The sequence below is a fragment of the Acomys russatus genome, chromosome 22, assembly GCF_903995435.1.
Source record: "Acomys russatus chromosome 22, mAcoRus1.1, whole genome shotgun sequence".
Lineage (NCBI taxonomy): Eukaryota > Metazoa > Chordata > Mammalia > Rodentia > Muridae > Acomys > Acomys russatus.
The window spans coordinates 7,302,820-7,324,106 of record NC_067158.1 but is presented as its reverse complement, the minus strand read 5'-3'; the positions used below and the strand labels follow the sequence as shown (position 1 = coordinate 7,324,106).

At 44.0% G+C, this 21,287-nt stretch overlaps 1 protein-coding gene across 1 annotated transcript; it reads left to right on the top strand.

Moving 5' to 3' along the window:
- The first annotated feature begins 387 nt into the window (after positions 1 to 387).
- On the top strand, positions 388 to 15,517 carry Cct4 (chaperonin containing TCP1 subunit 4). The gene is made up of 14 exons (XM_051164977.1): positions 388 to 658; positions 2,544 to 2,596; positions 3,750 to 3,839; positions 5,766 to 5,874; positions 7,027 to 7,169; positions 8,753 to 8,874; positions 9,292 to 9,424; positions 11,034 to 11,173; positions 12,718 to 12,814; positions 13,165 to 13,275; positions 13,387 to 13,517; positions 14,339 to 14,573; positions 15,054 to 15,167; positions 15,328 to 15,517. Exons 1-14 carry the CDS (start codon positions 532 to 534, stop codon positions 15,340 to 15,342), a joined length of 1,620 nt encoding a protein of 539 aa, XP_051020934.1. The 5' UTR covers positions 388 to 531; the 3' UTR covers positions 15,343 to 15,517.
- The last annotated feature ends 5,770 nt before the right edge of the window (positions 15,518 to 21,287 follow it).

The window sequence follows — 21,287 nt, the reverse complement described above, 5'->3', positions numbered from 1 at the left end:
TTTAACTAGTGTGTTTAAATTCCTAGGCAGCCGAAATGAGTGCAAAGGGGAGAATCTACCCATGGCAAATCTCTCCTCCGACACCTTTACATAGCAAATGAACCAGGAGCAGAATTTAGATCTAGAAGTCGAGAAAAAGCCGGGTGCGCCACACCCACTGCGGAACAAAGCCCCGTCTCGGCTTCTTCAACATAACTAGCATGAGATAACGGCTCCGGTCCACGGAGGGTGGACGGCAACTCCCCAACCACACGCTCCACCCCAGCGCCGAGACACAGGGCCAGGCTGACACTGGGCAGGCCGGTTCTCCGCGCGCGCGCGAGGTCCGCACCCGGCGCGCGGCGGACAGCCTCTGACGTCACACCCGCGCCGCGTCCCCCGCAGGCCCCCTGCCCGGCTTCCGCCTTCTCGGCCGGCGTCGCCTTCTGGAAGGTTCGCGGAGGAGGCGGCGGGAGACCGTTACGCCGCGGCAGGCCGGAATCCGAGTCCATCGGTGCTCCCGGAACGCGCGCAGACATCGCCAAGGACGCCATGCCGGAGAACGTAGCTTCCCGGAGCGGGGCGCCCGCCGCAGGGCCGGGCGGCCGCGGGAAAGGCGCCTACCAGGACCGCGACAAGCCGGCCCAGATCCGCTTCAGCAACATCTCCGCGGCCAAAGGTATCGGCCCCGTGGCGTGCGGGCCCAGGCGGCGCTCTGTGGCTTTGGCCCTGCGTGGGTCATGTCCTTCACGGTTGTTGTTCCGTCCCCGGGAGCGCCTCTTCCTCGGCATTCTGGGACGCGAGCGTGGAGGCCCGTGGACACGCCCCGTCGTGTATTTTTTAACCTCTGAACCAAAGGTCCCTTACTTTGTTCTTAATATTCATATATATATATATATATGAATATTAAGAACAAAGCCTTAGAGATCCTTGCCTGGTTGTGTCTGGAATATAGTTATTTATTTGGGTTGGAGCGGGGAAAATGCATGATGTGAGACGTGAATTTGGGAAGGCTTGTCTGTATCTTTTAAGGGCCCGAGATCCTGGAAACCGTTTGGCGTTATTTTCATTACAGCCCTAAGTGGCATTGGGGAAACAGCTGTTTGCAGGGCTGCTGACAGGAGTCATTGTAAAAGTGTATAAAGGAAGTCAGGGTGGGAACTCAACACAGCAGGAACCTGAATGAAGGTGGGTGCTGGTCCAGAAGCCATGGAAGAGTGCTGCTCACTGGCTTGCTTAGTCTACTTTCTCTAGAACCCAGGTCCACTGGCCCAGGTGGCATCACCCAGGATGGCCTGGCCCCTCTCCCATCAATTACTAAGAATGTGCCCTTCAGCTTGCCCAGTCTTAATTGGCATTTTCTTAACTGCACTTCCCACCTCTGAGATGACTTTAGCTTGTGTCAGGTTGACAAACAATTCAGCAGTCACATTTCAAAGGCGGTGTGCCCAAAAAATTAAAACAGAACCAGGCGGTGGTGGCGCACGCCTTTAATCCCAGCACTCGGGAGGCAGAGGCAGGTGGGTCTCTGTGAGTTTGAGGCCAGCCTGGTCTACATAGTGAGTCCAGGACAGCCAGGGCTACACAGAGAAACCCTGTCTCAAAAAAACAAAACGAAAAAATTAAAGTAGGACTTAAGGAGCTGTGTACATAGATTGGAGTGGTCACCCAAATTGCAAAGAGCAAACTAGTTTTTCCAAGTCAAGACTAAACCCTAGGAACTGAGAACGATTTCTGCCACATACAGCTTGAGTTTAGATCTGGGAACTAACTCATATGGGTTACCCAGTTATCCATCCTCTTCTCCCCAGATAAGACAATAGTACTTGCCGGGCGTGGTGGCGCACGCCTTTAATCCCAGCACTCGGGAGGCAGAGGCAGGCGGATCGCTGTGACTTCGAGACCAGCCTGGTCTACAAAGTGAGTCCAGGATGGCCAAGGCTACACAGAGAAACCCTGTCTTGAAAAACAAAACAAAACAAAAAAAAGACAATAGTACTTGCTAATAGGAAGATTGCACAGGCACCAAATACAGTGTGAGTCATTTAACGAAAAAATGCAGAGCCTAAGATACTGTGTCTTGTTGCATAGTGAATATCTTGAAGTAGGTCCACTAAAATCACCTGAAACTTTGAGACTAACTGCTAGACTAAAGTCATGAAGTACATTAATGTTATATGAGATATTTCCTATAAAAATCTTTACTCTTAACCTGATATGGGCTAAAGCAAACTAGTTATGGAATGCAGAAAAATTATTAGACTATGGGCCCTACATCTGTGTTTTTGGAGATTATGTTTTTGTGGGGAGAGAAAAGGCAAATGAGTGAGCTGTGTACTGTTAGGATGTTTAGCTGTCTCATTGCTGCTTGTCTTGTTTTATGAAATAGAGGAAATAAAATTGTAAGGACTTGAGACTAGATTGTATGAATCTGACTCTCACAGGAATCTTCAAAATGTGCCCTGTATAGGCACAGTGCTATGACAGCATCTATTAGGGTTACTTCTAAAGTCTTGGTTTAATGTGTGCCTTTTTTTTTTTTTCCCCCCCTTCTATTTTGACAGCGGTTGCTGATGCCATTAGAACAAGCCTTGGACCTAAGGGAATGGACAAAATGGTATTTTTTTTTTTTTTTTAAAGTTAATTACTTGTTGAGAGCTCCTGTTTATATTCTAAGGTCTAATGAGTGGTTGTGCTGTTTGAGGGCTGGTTTGGAGTTCTGTGGTAGAAGGCTTGCCTAGGAGGACCAGGCCCTAAATTGGGGGGGGTCTGTGTGTCTACTGCCCTCTCCCCTCCTGAATCCCTCCACAAGTCTTACAATTCATCAAAATGAAAGATTACTTCAGAAAGTATTTAACTATATATTTTAAATGCCTTTTGGGTTGTGTGTGTTGTTTGAGTCAGTCGAGTTAGTTGAGACTGTCCCTTCACCTTCCTGCCTCTGCTTCACGTGCTGAGATCACAGGCTTGTGCCAGCGTGTGTGGTTGTCCGTTTACTCGTTTTGAAGCCTGCACTCGCTCCTTCTGTCTCAGCCTCTGGGGTGCTAGGATTACAAGTATAGGAGCTGCTGTGCCCAGTTCAACCTTTCAGACTTTTTTGTTGTTTTAGAGACAGGTTTTTTTCTGTAGCCCTGGCAGCCCTGGACTCACTTTGTGGACCAGGCTGGCCTGGAACTCAATGATCTGCCTGCCTCTGCCTCCTGAGTTCAAACTTTTTTTTCTTAATTAAGTGGCAGCATAAAACATATAGTCAACTTTGGGTTGATGTGTTCTCATATTGAGAGCTAGTTAGCAACCAAAAATGAGACAAACCAATATGGCCCAGGAATTGGGGTCTGAACTGATGTGCTCACGCTGAGCAGCAGGTCTGTACTGATTGATCTCGTTCTCGATACCTTAAGTGCCCTGAGCAGGGGCTGGAGCGATGGCTCAGTGGTTAAGGATTCGTATCTCTTACAGAGGACCCAGTCTGCTTCCATCACTAGGTCCAGGGGGTCTGACACCCCTGGTCTCTGAGCACTGTGCTCAAATGCACAAACACACATACGCCCTAAATGTAATAATAAAGTAACTGGGACAGAGACAGTTATTTCTTTTGTAAAGTTGAGTTCTGAATGTTCTTATATTGTTAGAGTAATGAAAGGGAAGAATTTAAACTTAAGCAATATGCATATATAAGTTGTAGTCTGTAATAGTAAATAGAGCACTGCATTAAAATGTTTAAAAACAAATTTTTTAAAAACAAATTTTTTTAAAAACAAATTTTTCAGATTCAAGATGGAAAAGGCGATGTGACCATTACAAATGATGGTGCCACTATTCTGAAACAGATGCAAGTGTTGCACCCTGCAGCTAGAATGGTAAGTGTAAATGGGTGGTTTGGTTTTGAGACAGGACCTTGTTCTGTAGCTTTAGGTTCCCGGTAATCACTGTACAGCCCAGGCTAGCTGTGAACTTGCCAGCAATCCAGCTGCGTCCTCCTGAGTGCTGGGATTATAGCCATAGGCATGTGTGTATGGTCAGTTGTTTCTTAAAGTTTCTCTATGTAGCCTTGGCTGTCCTGGAACTCACTCTGTGAACCAGGCTTGCCCCAAACTCATGCAGAGCTGGGATTAAAGGTAGCACCATCCGCTACCCCACCCTCAGCCATAGAGGCTTTTTTTGTTTTTTGTTTTTTGTTTCGTTTTGTTTTTTTTGAAAGGGTTTTCTGTGTAGCCTTGGCTGTCGTGGACTTACTTTATAGACCAAGCTGGCCTCAAACTCACAGAGATCCACCTGCCTCTGCTTTCCTCGCCAGGTAAGATTTTTTAAAATTTTATTTTATTTTTATTTATTTTTTTATTTTGGTTTATCAAGACAGGGTTTCTCTGTGTAACCCTAGCTATCTTGGACTCACTTTGTAGACCAGGCTGGCCTCAAACTCACAGCGATCGACCTGCCTCTGCCTCCCAAGTGCTGGGATTAAAGGTGTGTGCCACCATGCCCAGCCATGAGAATTTTTTATCATTAGCTAAAATGTACATTTTTTGAGTGTAAGGTGTTCTATAAGAGAATAATTTTATTTGCTTATTTTGTGCTGTGGATTGAACCCATAATGTTGCATGCTCAACAAGCACTGCACTACTGAGCTACAAGCACAGTTCTTAGAAAACAAAATAATTTCAGTCACATATCAAATCCTGTTAGATTTTCACTGGTGTTTATTAAAAATAATAATCCAACAGTCACAAATAGTCTTATGCCAAGTGAGAAATTGTATTAGTAACATCTGGTATAGGAGCCCATTGTGGTGGCGCAGGCCTTTAATCCCAGCACTCAGCAGGCAGAGGCAGGTGGATTGCTGTGAGTTCGAGGCCAGCCTGGTCTTCAAAGCGAGTCCAGTCTGCTAAGATGTACTGTTGGGCACAGCAAGGACTTCCTGTGATCTTAAGTACTCTGGCTGTGAGGCCAGAAGGTCATTTGATCCTATCAGACAACATAGAACCCTGCTTCAGAAACGGTGTCCTCTCACCACTTAAGGTGATATATAAATAAATGAGATCATGCTTCTGTGTGGTCACTTCAGGAAAACCTAACAAAGGTGTTCATGAGTGACGTCATAGGTTCTCTATCCATGTTAGGTACCTGTAAGACCTCAGGCATTTTTTTGGCCTAGGTTAGCCTGGAGCTGGCTGGGTAGCCAAGGATACCTACCACTTCTGATCCTCCTGTCTCCACCTTCTAGGAACTGGGGTTAAGTGTGCATCCCCACACACTCTTTATGCTGTTTGGGGCTGAGACCCAGGCAGGGCTTCCTGTGTGCTAGGCAAGCAGGGTTCCAGCTGAGCCTCATCCCAGCCCTGAGTGTTGCTTTTTGATAGGAATTTAGAGAGAATTTTCTGAGAACTTCTCTTTACAATATACAATCTCAACTAAAAATCATTATAAGAATTTTGTTTTGTTTTGTTGTTGTTGTTTTTTGTTTTGTTTTGTTTTGTTTTTTTTGAGACAGGGTTTCTCTGTGTAGCCCGGGCTGTCTTGGACTACACTTTGTAGATCAGGCTGGCCTCGAACTCACAGCGATCCACCCGCCTCTGCCTCCCAAGTGCTGGGATTAAAGGCGTGTGCCACCACGCCCGGCTCATTATAAGAATATTTTTGTGTGCCACATATACATTGATTTTCATCTTTAAATGAAACACAAAGTAAACTAAAAGGAAGATGTCAAGAAAGTATTGCATTTTCTTATTCTGTGTTGGTGACATTGGTGTCATTTCTTAGCATCTTGTCATGTTCCGTTCTCATAGCTGGTGGAGCTGTCTAAAGCTCAAGACATAGAAGCAGGGGATGGGACCACATCAGTTGTCATCATTGCTGGCTCTCTTTTAGATTCGTGTACCAAGCTTCTGCAGAAAGGTAATGTGCTTCTTATATTATTACTAAAGAGTGACAGGTTTTGTTTTCCCTTTGTTTGTTTTGGTTTTTCGAGACAGGGTTTCTCTGTGTAGCCTTGGCTGTCCTGAACTTGCTTTATAGACCAGGCTGGCCTCAAACTCACAACAATCCACCTGCTTTTCCCTCCCTGAGTGCTGGGATTAAAGGCCTGCGCCACCATGCCCAGCTTGTTTTTGCTTTTTAAGGCAAACTTATAAAAAGCCAAGTTACTGCTGGGCATGGTGGCGCACATCTTTAGTCCCAGCGCTCTGGAGCCAGAGGCAGGCAGATTGATGTGAGTGTGAGGCCAGCCTGGTCTACAAAGTGAGTCTAGGACAGCCAAACCTACACAGAAAAAAAAAAATTTTAAGCCAAGTTATTAAGTAATGTGAGATTTAATTTGAAGTAACTACTTTTTAACCAAGAATTAATATTTTAGTTTTGTTTTTTGTAAGGTTTCTCTTTGTAGAAATAAGTGAAATTCTACTTTTCAAAAATAAGTGATGGTAATAGTACTAATCTTGGGCTTGGGAAGATGTTTTAGATGATAAAATAAGAGCTCTTGATTTGATAAGTAGTGGCTTGTTTTGTTTAGGGTTATTTTATTACTATGTATACAGTATTCTGCCTGCATGTACACCTGCAGGGCTGAAGAAGGCATCAGATCACATTATAGATGGTTGTGAGTCACCATGTGGTTGGTGGGAATTGAACTCAGGACCTCTAGAAGAGCAGATAGTGCTCTTTACTGCTGAGCCGTCTCTCCAGTAGTGTTTATCACAGTAGCAACTCTCTAGTTGCCCTGCTTTAAAATCAGTGTATGTGAGGTGTTTTAGAAAGCATAAAATTGGCTGGAAATGTACTTTATCTTCTTCAGATGGAGTAGAAGTTGATCGTTAACCATAGTCAGTTATTTAAGTCCTTCTATTTACAACTGAATTACACATTTCTATCAGGACTATTTGGAATCTTGGAGTATAGCTTAGTAGCTTCGTGTTTGCCTACTATGTTGGAAGCCTTGCGGTTAACCTCTGGACCACAACAGAAAAAGGAAAGAAAGAAAGTATTAGATTATTTTGACATTTTAAAATATGACAAGTAGCTTGTCTTAACCAACTTGTTTATAAATGGCAGGTATACATCCAACCATCATTTCCGAGTCCTTCCAAAAGGCTTTGGAAAAGGGCCTTGAAATCCTTACTGACATGTCTCGCCCTGTGAAACTGAGCGACAGAGAAACTCTGTTAAACAGCGCAACCACTTCATTAAATTCGAAGGTGAGAGTACCACTCCAGGACAAATCAGCTACACTTACAGCTGTGTGGTGTGCTGGGATTGTTGGCTGCTGTGCCGTGTGGTGGTGATTTCTATAAGACTGAAGCACAAGGATCTAGGAAGCTAATAGAAGACTTGGGAGTGTTTTGCCAGGCTTGGTGGTGCCCAGACCGGTGTTGCCAACTTGCAATCCCAGCACTTGGGAGACAGAAGCAGAGGCAGGCAGCTCTCTGAGTTTGAGGCCAGCCTGGTCTACAGAGTGAGTTCCAGGGCATCTACACAGAGAAAACCTGTCTCAAAAAAACAAAACAAAGAATTAGGAGTTTCTTATAGGTGCAGTGTCCCAGTTTTTAGTTTTTCATTTACTGCATTTTAACACTTCTTGGTAAAGCTAAGTCTTGGCTTTCAGATAACTATTGGAAATTTCCTCATCTCTAAAATTCAAGGCTGCCATAAAATAGTTAGCTTTTATTTGTTATTCTGTAAGTGTTGTCTTAAGTTTTCCACATTTGCTCTCTTCCAGATTTTATATAGTCATTCCCATTTTACAGGTGAGAAAATAAACATAGAAAGTTCAAGGACTTAGCCGTGCCACAGTAGGAAGAGGTGGAGGTGGCATTAGAACCCAGTGTGGATTGCCCATTCGCTGCCCAGCTCTCAGTATATGTGCTGCTTTTCTTATTTCCAAGAAAGTTGGGGCTGAAGAAATGTCTTAACAGTGGAGAATGTTTGCTGCTTTTTTATAAGACCTGGGTTCAACTCCCAGCATCTACATGGCAACTCACAACCATCTGTAACTTCAGTTCCAAGAGACCCAATGCCCTCCTCAGACCGCCCTAGGCACCAGGCATACACATGATGCACTGACGTACATGCAGGCAAAATATCCATACACATACATTTTGTAAACAAGTTTCATGTTACCATGGTTTCACCCAGTACACTTCCTTTCCCTTCCATTTACCTCCTCTAATTACAGATCTGAGTGGTAGAGGGTAGGGTGTGTTAGCGCTGTACACCTTTAATCTCAGTAGAGGCGAGTAGATTTCTGAGGCCAGCAAGTTCCAGGACAGCCAGGGCTACACAGTGAGGCCCTGTCTCAAAAACAAAAATAGTTAGTGTTGGAAACTGTAATTTTTAGTGTTCCAACACTAGTCAAATTGTGTGATGAGGCACATGACCTGATTTTTCTGTTTCAGTGTACCAAGGACATGAGGAAATTTGATGAATACTGACCATTTGCTCTTTTGTTAGCCCTTTGCCTTTAGGTACATGAATGATCTGATCTGAGTTTGATAACACGTTCAGTTTAGGTAGGAACTCTCCACATAAAAGTAGACGCCTTTGTTTTCTATAAAACTGCTGACAATCTAAGTAGTGCCAAATTTAATATAATTTTTTTTTAAGTATACATGTTTTAATTAACTGGCAAAGTGGGTACGGAAAGCGGCTTTAACTGCAGTGTCTCCTCTGGGTGTTCTCTACCATATTCAAATAGGTGGTAATGAGTTCTTGTAAATCCAGAATTGTGTTTATTTTTTTACATCACTGCTTCTGTGGAAGTAACTTTCTGTTTTAAATCTAGGTTGTCTCTCAGTATTCAAGTCTTCTCTCTCCAATGAGTGTTAATGCGGTGATGAAAGTGATTGACCCAGCCACAGCTACCAGTGTAGACCTTAGAGATATTAAAATAGTTAAGAAGCTTGGGTAAGCATCTCTAATTTCATTTTCAGTATTACTCAAACCAGATAACTTTGAAGAAAGGGCTGGGTGTGGTGGCTTACACATCCAATCCCAGCACTGTGAGGTCCAGGCCAGCCTGGACTATATCGTGAGTTCTGCATCACTCTGAGCTAGAGTGAGGTTCTCTCCACAAACCCCTTAAAAGCAAGTACACCCTCAGGATGATCACCTTCCTGGGCCAGTGGGTGTAACTAAGTGAAAGGTAACTCTCTGAAAGTGGACGTTAGGAAACTTTGCTGGCTTGAGCTTTATTGGATGGCAACCTGGAGGGTTTGCTTGTATTTCCTTATGTTAGGGTGGAAGTATATCCATGGGGCTGGGTGGTTCTGAGGATGCATGTGAGACCAGAGCACTTTTCATTGTTGTGATTGTTCTTCCTAGTGGGACAATAGACGACTGCGAGCTGGTGGAAGGGCTTGTTCTCACCCAGAAAGTGGCAAACTCTGGCATAACAAGAGTTGAAAAGGCAAAGATTGGCCTGATTCAGTTTTGCTTGTCTGCTCCTAAAACAGATGTAAGTAAAATCCAAGGTGGTTTCCTCTTTATTAACTGTCTGATAAGTTCTTTAGATTAAAAAATGAAACTGCTGGTACTAGTGATGTCCTTAAAATGTAGATCTCAAAAGGATTAATAAAAGGAGACAAGAATAGAGAATGTTGCAGCTATATGCATGTCACAGGTGGAGACAGTGACCGTAGCAGTGCACGAAATTAAATGCATTCATTCCTTGAATCTGCAGATTGTGTCTAGCTCTCTGAAAGCAGAGATGGCACCTACTGGAGCCCACAGAAAATTTGTTATTTGTATAAGTGAGCCATACAGTAACTTGATAGCCAAACTATAAACATTACATCATTCTTAACATATACTGTATTTGTATAATTTTCTTTTTTGTTCTTCTTGTTTGCTTTGATTTGGTTTCGGGCTTTTTGTTTTGTCTTTTGGAGTTTTTTGGTTTTTTGTTTTGTTTCGTTTTGCTTTTTTAGACAGGGTTTCTCTGTGTATCCTTGGCTGTCCTGGACTCACTTTGCAGACCAGGCTGGCCTCGAACTCACAGAGATGTGCCTGCCTCTGCTTCCCAAGTGCAGGGATTAAAGGTGTGCGCCACCACCGCCCAGCTCGTATAATTTTCTAAAAGGAGTGGTTCGCACCTCAGATTGGTTTTTACTATATGCTGCCAACAATTAGCTGTCTTGGTCCATATTTTGTTTCTCAAAAGAAAAAAGATGGAGCCATGCAAGAGTTAATGATTAATTTCTTGACATCATTTGTCATTTTGTTTTTTTGTTGGTTAGTTGTTTTGAGACAGTCTGTCTGACTTCCCCCACTATTCCTCCTCGCCCTCCCCTTTCTCTTCCTTTCTCGTCTCCCTCACTCTCTGGAGCTCATAGATGGTGCTGTCCTCAGACCCATAGAGGCCCACATGCCTCTGCCTCCTCCCACTGCCGTGCCCAGCTCTGTCCCAGGCCATGGAATAAAAGAATACAATTGAATTTTTTTTTTTTTTTACAATATATATGATACTGACAAGCCACAGAGTAAAAATTTCTATACGATCTGGTATGCTGAAAAACTTCTTTTGGACAAACCGTAACCAATTTTGCATTTTTTCCGTTAGCAAAAAATGTACTTGAAAATGTTTCAAACAGTGGTAGAGCCTGTGTAGTCGTGCATACCTATAACCTAGCACTCAAAGGTGGCACGAGGGTGAACTCAAAGCCAGCCTGGACTACACAGTGAGGCCTTACCTTTCAACACAAAAAACCTTATCATAGACACAATTACAAAGAGCCAGCTTTAGGCAGGCAGTGGCAGTGCACACCATTACTCATCACTTAATAGGCAGCAGTAGGCAGACCCCTTGAGTTTAAGGCCAGCCTGGTCTACAGAGCGGTTCCAGGACAGCTTTAACTAAACTGAGAAGCCCCGTACGTACATACGTGCATGCATGCATGCACTTAACGCACTTACATACGTACTTAGACAGATAGAGCCGGCTGTTTATATGTGTCATCTTAGACCCTTTTCTGTGCATATCTATACGGCTCATTGATACGGGCTTGTCTTTGACTTTGCATTACAATCTTTTGCTGTAATAACTGCTGTGTTGTTGTTCCAATCAGATGGATAACCAGATCATAGTGTCTGACTATGCACAGATGGACCGAGTGCTTCGAGAAGAGAGAGCCTACATTTTAAATCTGGTGAAGCAGATTAAGAAGACGGGATGTAATGTCCTTCTCATACAGAAGTCTATCCTCAGGTCTGGGACTGTTTATTTTCTTATTCCTGAATTTATAATTGATTTAGGGTTCCCATTAGTAGTTTTTAAAAAACAATATTTATGTATATATGTGTGCTTAGGGGTGTACACCACATGTGTACCGGAGTCCTTGGAAGTCAGAGGAAGCTGTTGGGTGCTCTGGAACTGGACTTTCATAAAGACAGGACTGTTGTTCTCTCTCTCTCTCGTTGTGTGTGTGTTTGTTTTGTTTTTCGGGACAGGGGTTTTCTGTATATCCCTGGATGACCAGGCTAGCCTCGATCTGCCTGCCTCTGCTTCCCTGAGTGTTGGGATTATAGGCATGTGCTGCCACAGGTAGCGATTATTTACTCTTCATTTAAACATGGGACAATATTTTTTTAATCAAGGTTTTAAGAAAATTAAGGATAAGCATGGTTGTTCAACTTATAACCCCAATACTCAGAAGGCTGAGTCTGAAGGATTGCTGTGAGTCAGGCCAGTCTGCGATAGAGTGAGGCCTTTTTAAAATAGGTAGGTAGGAAGGAAGGAAAGGGCATTGTTGCTCTGGGACCTGGGTTTGCTGGCTCACAAACATCTATAACTCCAGGTGTACATGTGGGGTATGTAAATGCATACAAGCAAGACATAATTTTTTTAAAAGAAAAAAAGAAGATGACATTTAAAAAGCTATTCTAAAACTAGATATTTGAGGCTGGGGTGTAGCACGATTGCTCCTGTGTGCATGCACAAAGTTCTGTGTTAGGCCTCCAGCATGCCTTAAACGGGGTGTGCTCTCACTCTAATCCTAGCCCTTGAGGTGTGGGGTAAGGAGGATGGAGAGTTCAAGGGTTAGCTTTAGCTGGTACCTGGTAAGTTCCAGGCTAGCCTGAGATATGTGAAATTCTGTCTCAAAAACAAAACATTGAAGAACTCCACTGAATTAACTAAAAATGGTATTTATTTAGAGTGCTTTGGGCAGTCCATAGATAAAGAGCTCTCAAGTTTGAGCTCATCTCTTTTTAAAGTATTTATTTATTATTATGTATACAGTGCTCTGCCTAAATGTACACCTGCACACCAGAAGAAGGCATTAAATCACATTATAGATGGTTGGGAGCCACCATGTAGTTGCTGGGAATTGAACTCAGGTCCTCTGATAGAGCAGTCAGTGTTCTTAACCTCTGAGCCATCTCTCCAGCCCTCATCTCTGTCTTTTTAAAATTTAATATCTCAGGTTTTTTTTGTTTTGTGTTAATAGGCACATTCCCCCTTACTCCACTGATAAACTATACCCAAAGGCACCATGGTGCTCATTTTATATGGAAGCCTTCGTAAGCAAGTGAAGGACTGACTGTTCTAATTACCTCAGGCATTTGGTGCTCTGACCTTGAGTAAATGGTCCCCAAAACTTGGTTTTTGCTTAACTTTAATCAGTGATATCTGTCTTGCTAGCATCATTGGATTACTGTTGCTGAGATTGCTTCTGATACTTTGTGGGAATTAATCATGCTTCTAAATACATATAATTTTTTAACCTAGCATCGTAACACATTGTATTTCAGAGATGCGCTTAGTGACCTTGCTTTGCATTTTCTGAATAAGATGAAGATTATGGTGGTTAAGGATATTGAAAGAGAAGACATTGAGTTCATCTGTAAGGTAACTATTAATGTATGCAGAAATGTATTGGCGTGTATTGTGGGTTTGGATTTTGGTGGGTCATATAAGTGTTTGCCTGCATGTATCTACACTACATGGTCCTCTCGGGAACCTGAAATGGACTTCAGGTTCACTAGAACTGAAGTTAACATGGGACTGTGAACTGCCATGTGGGTACTCTGGAAGAGCAGCTGCTCTGTTAAACTAATGAGCCGTGCGTTCATGTTTTGCAGAGCTGGGTATTGGGCCCAGCACTTTGATTAATAGACCAGACAAGTTCTTGTTCTACCATTGAGTTTTGTCTCTGGCACAAGTTATCTTGATTTATGGGCTCAATTATCTTTTCCCAGACAATTGGAACCAAACCAGTTGCTCATATTGACCAGTTCACTCCTGACATGCTGGGCTCTGCTGAGTTAGCAGAGGAAGTCAGTTTAAATGGTTCCGGAAAGCTATTCAAGGTAACAATGTTGCAGTTTAGCTCCATTTTTCTTACTCTTTGGGAGGTTGTTTGTTTTGGGTTTTTTCCCCCCTTTTAGCTCATTACTTAATTTGAAATTTGTTCCCTAAAGATTACAGGTTGTACAAGCCCAGGCAAAACAGTTACAATAGTTGTCCGTGGTTCTAACAAACTGGTGATTGAAGAAGCAGAGCGTTCCATTCATGATGCTCTCTGTGTTATCCGCTGCTTAGTGAAGAAGAGGTAATATGAACATCACTGGGTAATAATTTATTTTCTGTGTATGTGTGTGTGAATAACGCACACAACGTGCCATGTATGTGGAAGTAAACAAAAAAAAGCTGGGGTAATCTTTTTTTCCTTCCATAAACTTGGGCTGGTATCAGGCATTTTGCCTGCTGAGCCATCTTGCTGCCCCAGTACTCTAAAGACTTGGGTTTGAGGGTCTGGGATGTAGTACAGTTGACACAGTACTTGGGTAGGTCACCCGCTGCCCAGCACGGCATAAACTAATGTGGTGAGGCACACTAGCACCTACCTAGCACTTAGCAGGTAAAGGAAGGAGGATCAAAAGTTCTGGTCCTCCTGCCTTTACAAAACCAACCAAGCTGTGGGGCCATGGGCTGCGGGTGGAAACTGGCTTGGAGCAAGAGTGGGGCTGAGGCATGTCTACAGCCCAGAAGTCTTACCTGGGATGGATGTGGCATTGGCCCTTACCCTTTTGAGGAGGACACGCAGTTTGGCAGCTAGCTTAAACTTCCTTTCCCTTTACAAGGTCATGTCCGGCAGCACCTGGAATTCCTCCTTATGTAGTGAGGCTTCCTCAGCCCCCTGACACACACGCGCACACGCCTTTGTTCCCCCTAGTTAACTGAGCTGTCTCACTGAAGCTGTCTGAGGTCTGTTTCTCAAGCATCTGTTTGAGGTCTTCATCCCCTGCTGTTCCTGCCTTGCTCCCCCTCCCATGATCCAACTGTTGCCATTAAGGATGGGGAAATCATTGTTTAAAATAACTCCCTTTCGGATAAAATAAGCTAAAAAAAAAAAAATATTGTGAATTTCAGAGCTCTTATCGCAGGAGGTGGTGCTCCAGAAATAGAGTTGGCGCTGAGACTGACTGAGTACTCTCGAACACTGAGTGGTATGGAATCCTACTGTGTTCGTGCTTTTGCGGATGCTATGGAAGTCATTCCATCTACACTAGCTGAAAATGCTGGCCTGAATCCCATTTCTACAGTAACAGAATTAAGAAACCGGCATGCCCAAGGAGAAAAAACTACAGGCATTAATGTCCGAAAGGTGACTAAGCTGATGCTTATGGTTATTGAAGAAAAGGTTGATGGAAGGAAACATTGTTTACAGTTTGTCAGTGTGGAATGGTTAAAAGGCTTTGTAGTTAAAAGTAGTGACCTAAACCTGGAAATACGCTTCAGAATAAAGAGGATACCATGGGAAATCGCATTCATTAACTGTTATTTACTAACTTCCAGGAAGTTTAGTTTGGTCTCTCATTCCCTGGGTCTTTTGGAAGGCACTAGTTAAGCAGGTATAAGTGTAGCCTGCTTGTTACGTTGTGAGCATCAGCTGTTCGCATGCTGGGTGAGCACAGGAAAGGGCTAGGTGTCCCCCTTACTATGCATTTTAATGGGGAGACAGTACATAATCGGGGAAGTGATAATAAGCCCAGATCCTAGTTCTTGAGAGTTACGGGATCCCAAAGGGTGGTATCTCCTTACGGTTAGGTGTGTATCAAATACTGACGGCATCTGTCCTCTGCAGGGTGGAATTTCTAACATTTTGGAGGAAATGGTTGTCCAGCCTCTGTTAGTGTCAGTCAGTGCTTTGACCCTAGCAACTGAAACCGTGCGGAGCATCCTGAAAATCGACGATGTGGTGAGTAGAGAGTCCTAGAAGGCCAAAAAGGCGTGCTCAGAAGTTAGCTCATGGCTTCTTTCTCCTGTAAAAATGAGGCAAAATTTAGATGAATACCTTGAATATGATCTAACATTTTATGTCATTAACACGTTTTAAAAAGTTTTTTTTCTCTTATCAGGTAAATACTCGATAATCTGGATATGGCTGGCCAACTGGCACCATTGTGGACAGACGTACTGGCATGCCTTCTTGTCTGGAGCTTGCTTCTTCAGAGTTTTTGGACACTGTCTTCCAGTTGGCATTTGTTTAAAATCGTGTTGAAACAATATAATGAAAATTAAATACTTGGTTTCAAACTGCATATTGCCACTCAAATTACATTGTGTTTGGTGCTTAGTTGGGAAGCCCTGTAGTCAAAGTATACCCTCAAATCTGAGCCTTTCCTGTTGGTGGTCTTATGTTCATTTGTGGTTGTGTTTTGTTTGTTTTGAGACAGGGTGTTAACAACCTGGATGTCCTTGAACATTTGATGCCGCTACCCTCCAAGTGCTAGAATTAACAGGTGTGCGCTATGGTGCCCAGTTTGTACAATTCTGGGGAGAAACCAGGGCTTTGTGCATACTAGGCACGCAGTCTACCATCTGAGCTGTCTCCCCTGCCCTGGCTTGGTTTGATTTGTGAGACTGTGTTAGGCAGCCAGGCCTGGAGCTCCTATGTCACTGAGAATTGTATCAACTCCTCATCCTCCAGCCTCAACCTCTCAAATGAATGCTGGGATGACACGTATGAGCCAATGTTCTCAGCCAGATGGGGGACTTATAGCTCCCTTTTTATGTTTATTTTGTTTATATAGAGTGTACATGAAAGGGTGCTTGGAAATAAGACAACTTAGGAACAAACCAAATCAGATCTCCATGTGGGTTTCAGAGATCAAATTAATAAGTTGTCAGGCTGTCTTGTAAATTTTTTATTTTGGTTTTAATAACAGGGTATGGTGGTGCACACCTTTAATCTCAGCACTCAGGAGGCAGAGGCAGGCCTGGTCCACAAAGAGTCTGTAACAACAGCAACCGTGTCTCAAACAAAAAGGTTGAAGGGTCAGTCAGACTATCCTCCAGCACCAATAGCAATCAGGTTGGTGTAGCTCTAAGGAAATGGGGGGGGGGGGCGCCTTACGAGACCTTCATAGAGAAGGGGGAAGCACTCACCGCCCTAGCCTCGGATCCATTTTGAGACTTCACTAGTATGCTAGGAGTCCCTGGTAGATCACACTGTGCAGTGGGTCAGGACCTTCAGGCAGTCTTAGGAGCCGCTGACGCATCACTCACCGTTCTCTGCGCCCCCAAAAGGCTCATCCCGACTCTCCCCAAGGTGGTTCCCTCTTTTAATTTCAAGGTTAACAGTCTCCAGTAGCAGAGCCTTGATGCGCTGATTTTGGAGGCGTATGCTATTTTATATTTTAAGCCCTATCAGGGAAAGTACAGTAAGTAAAACTATAATTGCCATGGCATGAACAAATGACTGGGTGAAAATAAAGTAGTGAGTTTGGGAGCCATTTCCTGGAAGAAATGCCCCAGGTCAGATCACATAACTACATCCACTCTGGTGGTATTTATAGCCACTATCTCCTGATGGAGCTTATGGAGGAGAGAGAGGAAGGGTGTGTTCCAGGCGCCTTCTGTATATTGGCGCTGGAGCCGTATGGCACTACTGTTGGATGACAGTTCCTCCTGATGGACTCATGTCTGGAACTGTGGACTGGTGGCCGCCGTTCTCTCCTTCACTCAGGGATAGATTCTGCAGAGCCGTCGGGGCGGTTCCATCGTGTCCCTCAGAGCAGGTGTACTGCTTTATGCTCGACAAGGAGCCCAAACTGGCTTGCCTGTTCCTCCCGGAAAAACAAATACAAACCCTCACCCCATGGTTAAGAGGGGACAGGACCCTTCCACGGATTGTCCATGGGATCCCACAGTAGACTAACGGTAAAGGGGTGATCCTGGGAAACATTGCACCCTAATGTTTTTAGGTGGGGGACAGACCATTGTCACAATTTTAAAGCTTAATAGTAAGGGTGGGGGGAGCCTCAGTTTAATTTATCCTGTGGTTGTAGCCCTGACGCCTCCAAAGGGAAGTTTGCTCTGTTACTGCTGAAAGAAGTTACCCTGTTAAACTTAGAAGGATGCTCTTAGTTACTAAGGCAAAGGGCTAGAACAGCTTTAAAGGGGCCAAGAGTTTGTGCTTACATGTAAGTTCTTACTATTCCTTATCTCACATTATTATAAAAGTTTTCAAGTGTTGAGGAAAGTGTAAGGAATGGGGTGAAGACTAAATCCTCCACATAGATGTAGCATTTTTTCACTCAGTCAATTCTGAAACATTTGATTTGAAGTGGCCGCAGTATCGAAATTGGGCAAAAGAAATCTCAGATGGTGTTGCTCAGGAGGGCATGTGTCAAGCCCATCACCCGTCACCAGCAAAAAAAAAAAAAAGATGTTGTGAGAGGCGTAGCAAAAGCTGAATCAGCAATACACAAGGAACCGAGCAAAACTGAAAAGTTGTGCAGGTGTTAAATTGGCTAAATAATGCTATGTAAAATATGGCACTTAAGTGCAAAAAACAGCTAAAGCTGTGGAAGAGCTGCAGTTAGATTTATGAAGAGGGAGGGATTATTAGTGGCAGAGCGGAGCCGGGCGCCTTGGTGCATGCCTGTAATCCCCTACGTTCAGGGAAACAGAGGCAGGCAGATGAACGTGAGTTCGAGGCCAGCCCAGTCTACAAAGGGAGTCCAGGACAGCCAAGGCTAACACAGAGAAACCCTGTCTTGGGAAAAGAAAGAGGCAGACTAATCCATGTGGGAAGTAGAGGGGTCCTTGTGCTCAGAGAGACGCACTAGGGAAACCAGGAATGTTAAACTCAGGGTTGCCCCTTTAAAGGGAGAGGTGTGTAACCCAGGAGAGATGTAACTCCTACCCAGAAGGCTGGGAGCAGATGTGGGTAATAGCCTGGTGACTTCTGCACTGTGTGGCCAGGGCCACACTGGATCCTTACCCAGGGGATCAACCTTTAGAACCTGCCTTCCTGGACTGTGCCAAGACAGTCAATCTACAGAACTCATCTTTTTTTTTTTTTTTAAAGATTTATTGATTATTTATACAGTGGTCTACATGTACACCTCAGGCCAGAAGAGGGCATCAGGTTATATCATAGATGGCTATGAGCCACCATGTAGTTGCTGGGAATTGAACGCAGGACCTCTGGAAGAACTGTCAGTGCTCTTAACCTCTGAGCCATCCTCTCCAGCCCCCCCCCCTTTTTTTTTAACTTTTGTTTTTATCGAGACAGGATTTCTCTGTGTACCATGTCCTGGAGTCGCTTTGTAGATCAGGCTGGCCTCGAACTCACAACGATCCACCTGCCTCTGCTCCCGAGTGCTGGGATTAAAGGTATGCGCCACCATGCCTGGCCCAGAACTGATCTTTATGGAAGATGTCACATGAACTTTACAGGGTTTCAACGTAGCCATGTCTTAAATTTTATTAGGCACATGGAATTGAGTTAATTATCTCTAGGGGAAATTTCACTAAATTGCGTTGTGCTTAAATATACCTAAAATAAACTACGTGGTGTCAGACTCCCAAAGTTTGAACCAACACTGGCTACTGAGTCATGTTAAACTGAACTACTTTCTTGTCCTCAGAGGTTGCTCTCCTGGCCATGGAGGTTGCAGAGATCTCTGCAGCACCATATGTACACTGATACATTCATTAGATCTAACTTTTTTTAGCGTGAGTGTGAAATTTGTATTTTAGTTTTGTTGAACTACATGCAGTATTCTGAGGAACTGATGGGAAATTAACATTTTTCATACATTAACTAAAACTTGTCAAATTGTTTGATTTGGAAAATAAAAATAAATTTAATAAAATATGCCAGGGCCTCAGTTTCTTTCACATACTCACAATAAAGTCTGTAAGCGGGGCTGGAGAAATGGCTCAGAGGTTAAGAGCACCATCTGCTCTTCTAAAGGTCCCGAGTTCAATCCCCAGCAACCCCATGGTGGCTCACAACCACCTGTAATGAGATCTGGTGTCTTCTTGTGGGCAGGCACACGTGTGGGCAGAATACTGTATAAATAATAAATGCATCTTTAAAAAAAAAATAAAGTCTGTAAGCTCCTGGAAAATCTACTCTGCATCACCAAAGGGAACCAAGGCCACTGACCCCTTTTAGAGAGCAGAGCTCCGTGGCTCTGCTTCCTGAAGGCCCTGCCTCTTAGCAACATCACCCGGGGTATTTTGGTCCAACATGTGGACTTATGGGAACATCAGCATTCAGACTAAAGGGAGTGCAAGGTCTTGGATGACACAACTCTTTGTTTTCCTTTATCATAGCTGCCAAGTTTTCTTGTTCAGTTTTTCCTCCTCCTCCTCCTCCTCCTCCTCCTCCTCCTCTTCTTCTTCTTCTTCTTCTTTTTCAATACTAGGAATCAAACCTTGAAATGGCTACAATGGAAAAGTACTGAAATTAGCTGATGAAAATGGTAAAGATTTGATATTCAAGCATAAGAGAATACTGATGGATAAACAGTAAATTTGAGAGTGTGTGTCCTCTGCATTCTTTACATTGTAACAGGAAGTTAAAGCTTTAGAAAAATATCTATGTTAGCAAAATTCTCTCCCAATATTGGCAAGCAAATGAAAGTCTAACATCTTGGGTGTTTTGCTCTCTTACTCAAGTATAAACCCAAATAACAACTGGCATGTACATTTTGGTTTTGAGACGAGATTTCTCTGTGTAGCTGCCTTGTGATCTCATGTGTGTTCACTCTCGTTAGCTTCCGTGTAACTATACATACAAAATTACTCATTTCAATATCCTGTATAGTTACATTTCAACATAAAAGTGCAAAATCAGTTCTTAGGAGATGATGCCATTTTCTTTCAGATCTTCCCATTTCTGCTATGGTCAGTGAGCCAAAACTTTCCTGTTCAGTAATGTCCTTTAAACCCATTTTTTTTTTTTTTTTTTTTACTATTTCCTTTTCCTCAAGCCATCCACTCACAGGGCTTCAGTCTGTAGATCAGACGTCTTTGTTTTTAAGTTGCCTCACACCACAGCCCATCACAGAACTAGTGGCATGTGGCTGACAGGAAGTCACTATCCTGTCAGCGGGACGGCTATGGATTCCTCCCACCTTCTAGCTTTTCAGAACCAACCAGTACCCACCAGTTACCTTGGGAAAAGCAAGCTGAAACCCAGGGGAGCCAAGGAGGGTGAGGTGATGGGAGATTTCGCAAGGGCGAACAAGGAAAGCCTAGTAGCAAGTGCGTCAGAGGCAGGTTCTGTGGAAGGTGTGCCGCATAATGCGGAAACTACTGGAACCTTATGGCGGGGACAGGGGCACCAGCTGGGCTTCTAAGTAGAGTGTTAGCTCGCAGGTGGCTTAGACGTCACTGAGAGACCATCAGAAGCGGCCAAAAGCCTAAGGCCCATCGGGAGGTTGGTGGGGACTTGCGAGGGCGTAGTCCCAGTAGACTCTAATGTCCTCTCTAATGCCGCCGCAGGTTAGCTGCAGAACCCAGGGCAAACCACCTCCATCACTCACTGGTTGCAGCGGCAGCCACTGGCCATGTTTGGACTTTTACTGGTCATCGCAGAGAAGAGAGGGCGGGACAACTAAGTATTCTCCTTCTGATTGGGCAACTCGTGCTGCCGCTTGTCAATTCGAGATGAACCTTGTTCTCAGCCATATTGGATAGTGTACTGCAAAGCTTATCCCTTTTGGGGCCGTCACACAGCTTCGGGTGCTTTCCTGTTCCGCCGTGCCCTAATACGTTGATCCAGTTTGCAAAAACACGCTCTTTCTGATCAAAGCTCGTATACCGTGATAAGTCCTCGTTTAGGGAGTTAGGCCGAAATAAAGCAAATAACCAGTCCTAGCTAGGAGCCTGGGTGTGATTCACGTGAATCAGTCGTTGTCCCGGCGCCGAGACTACCATTGAGCAACTCGCTTGAAAATTACGTTTTTCTTTGGCTTGCTGTGGTAGTCTGTGTGTGGCTTCGGATAGCTATGCTTCTAGAATGCTCCCTTAAACCTCAGGCTTGTATCAGTAACCATCGTTAGACTGAGCGCTAGGG

Bases quoted from the DNA above. Each gene is read 5' to 3' on its own strand.
- Cct4 (XM_051164977.1), top strand. From the start codon at position 532: ATGCCGGAGAACGTAGCTTCCCGGAGCGGGGCGCCCGCCGCAGGGCCG. The intron at 13,276-13,386 runs GTAACAATGTTG...TGTTCCCTAAAG, and splicing joins GTTCCGGAAAGCTATTCAAG to ATTACAGGTTGTACAAGCCC. The intron at 14,574-15,053 runs GTGACTAAGCTG...TGTCCTCTGCAG, and splicing joins CAGGCATTAATGTCCGAAAG to GGTGGAATTTCTAACATTTT.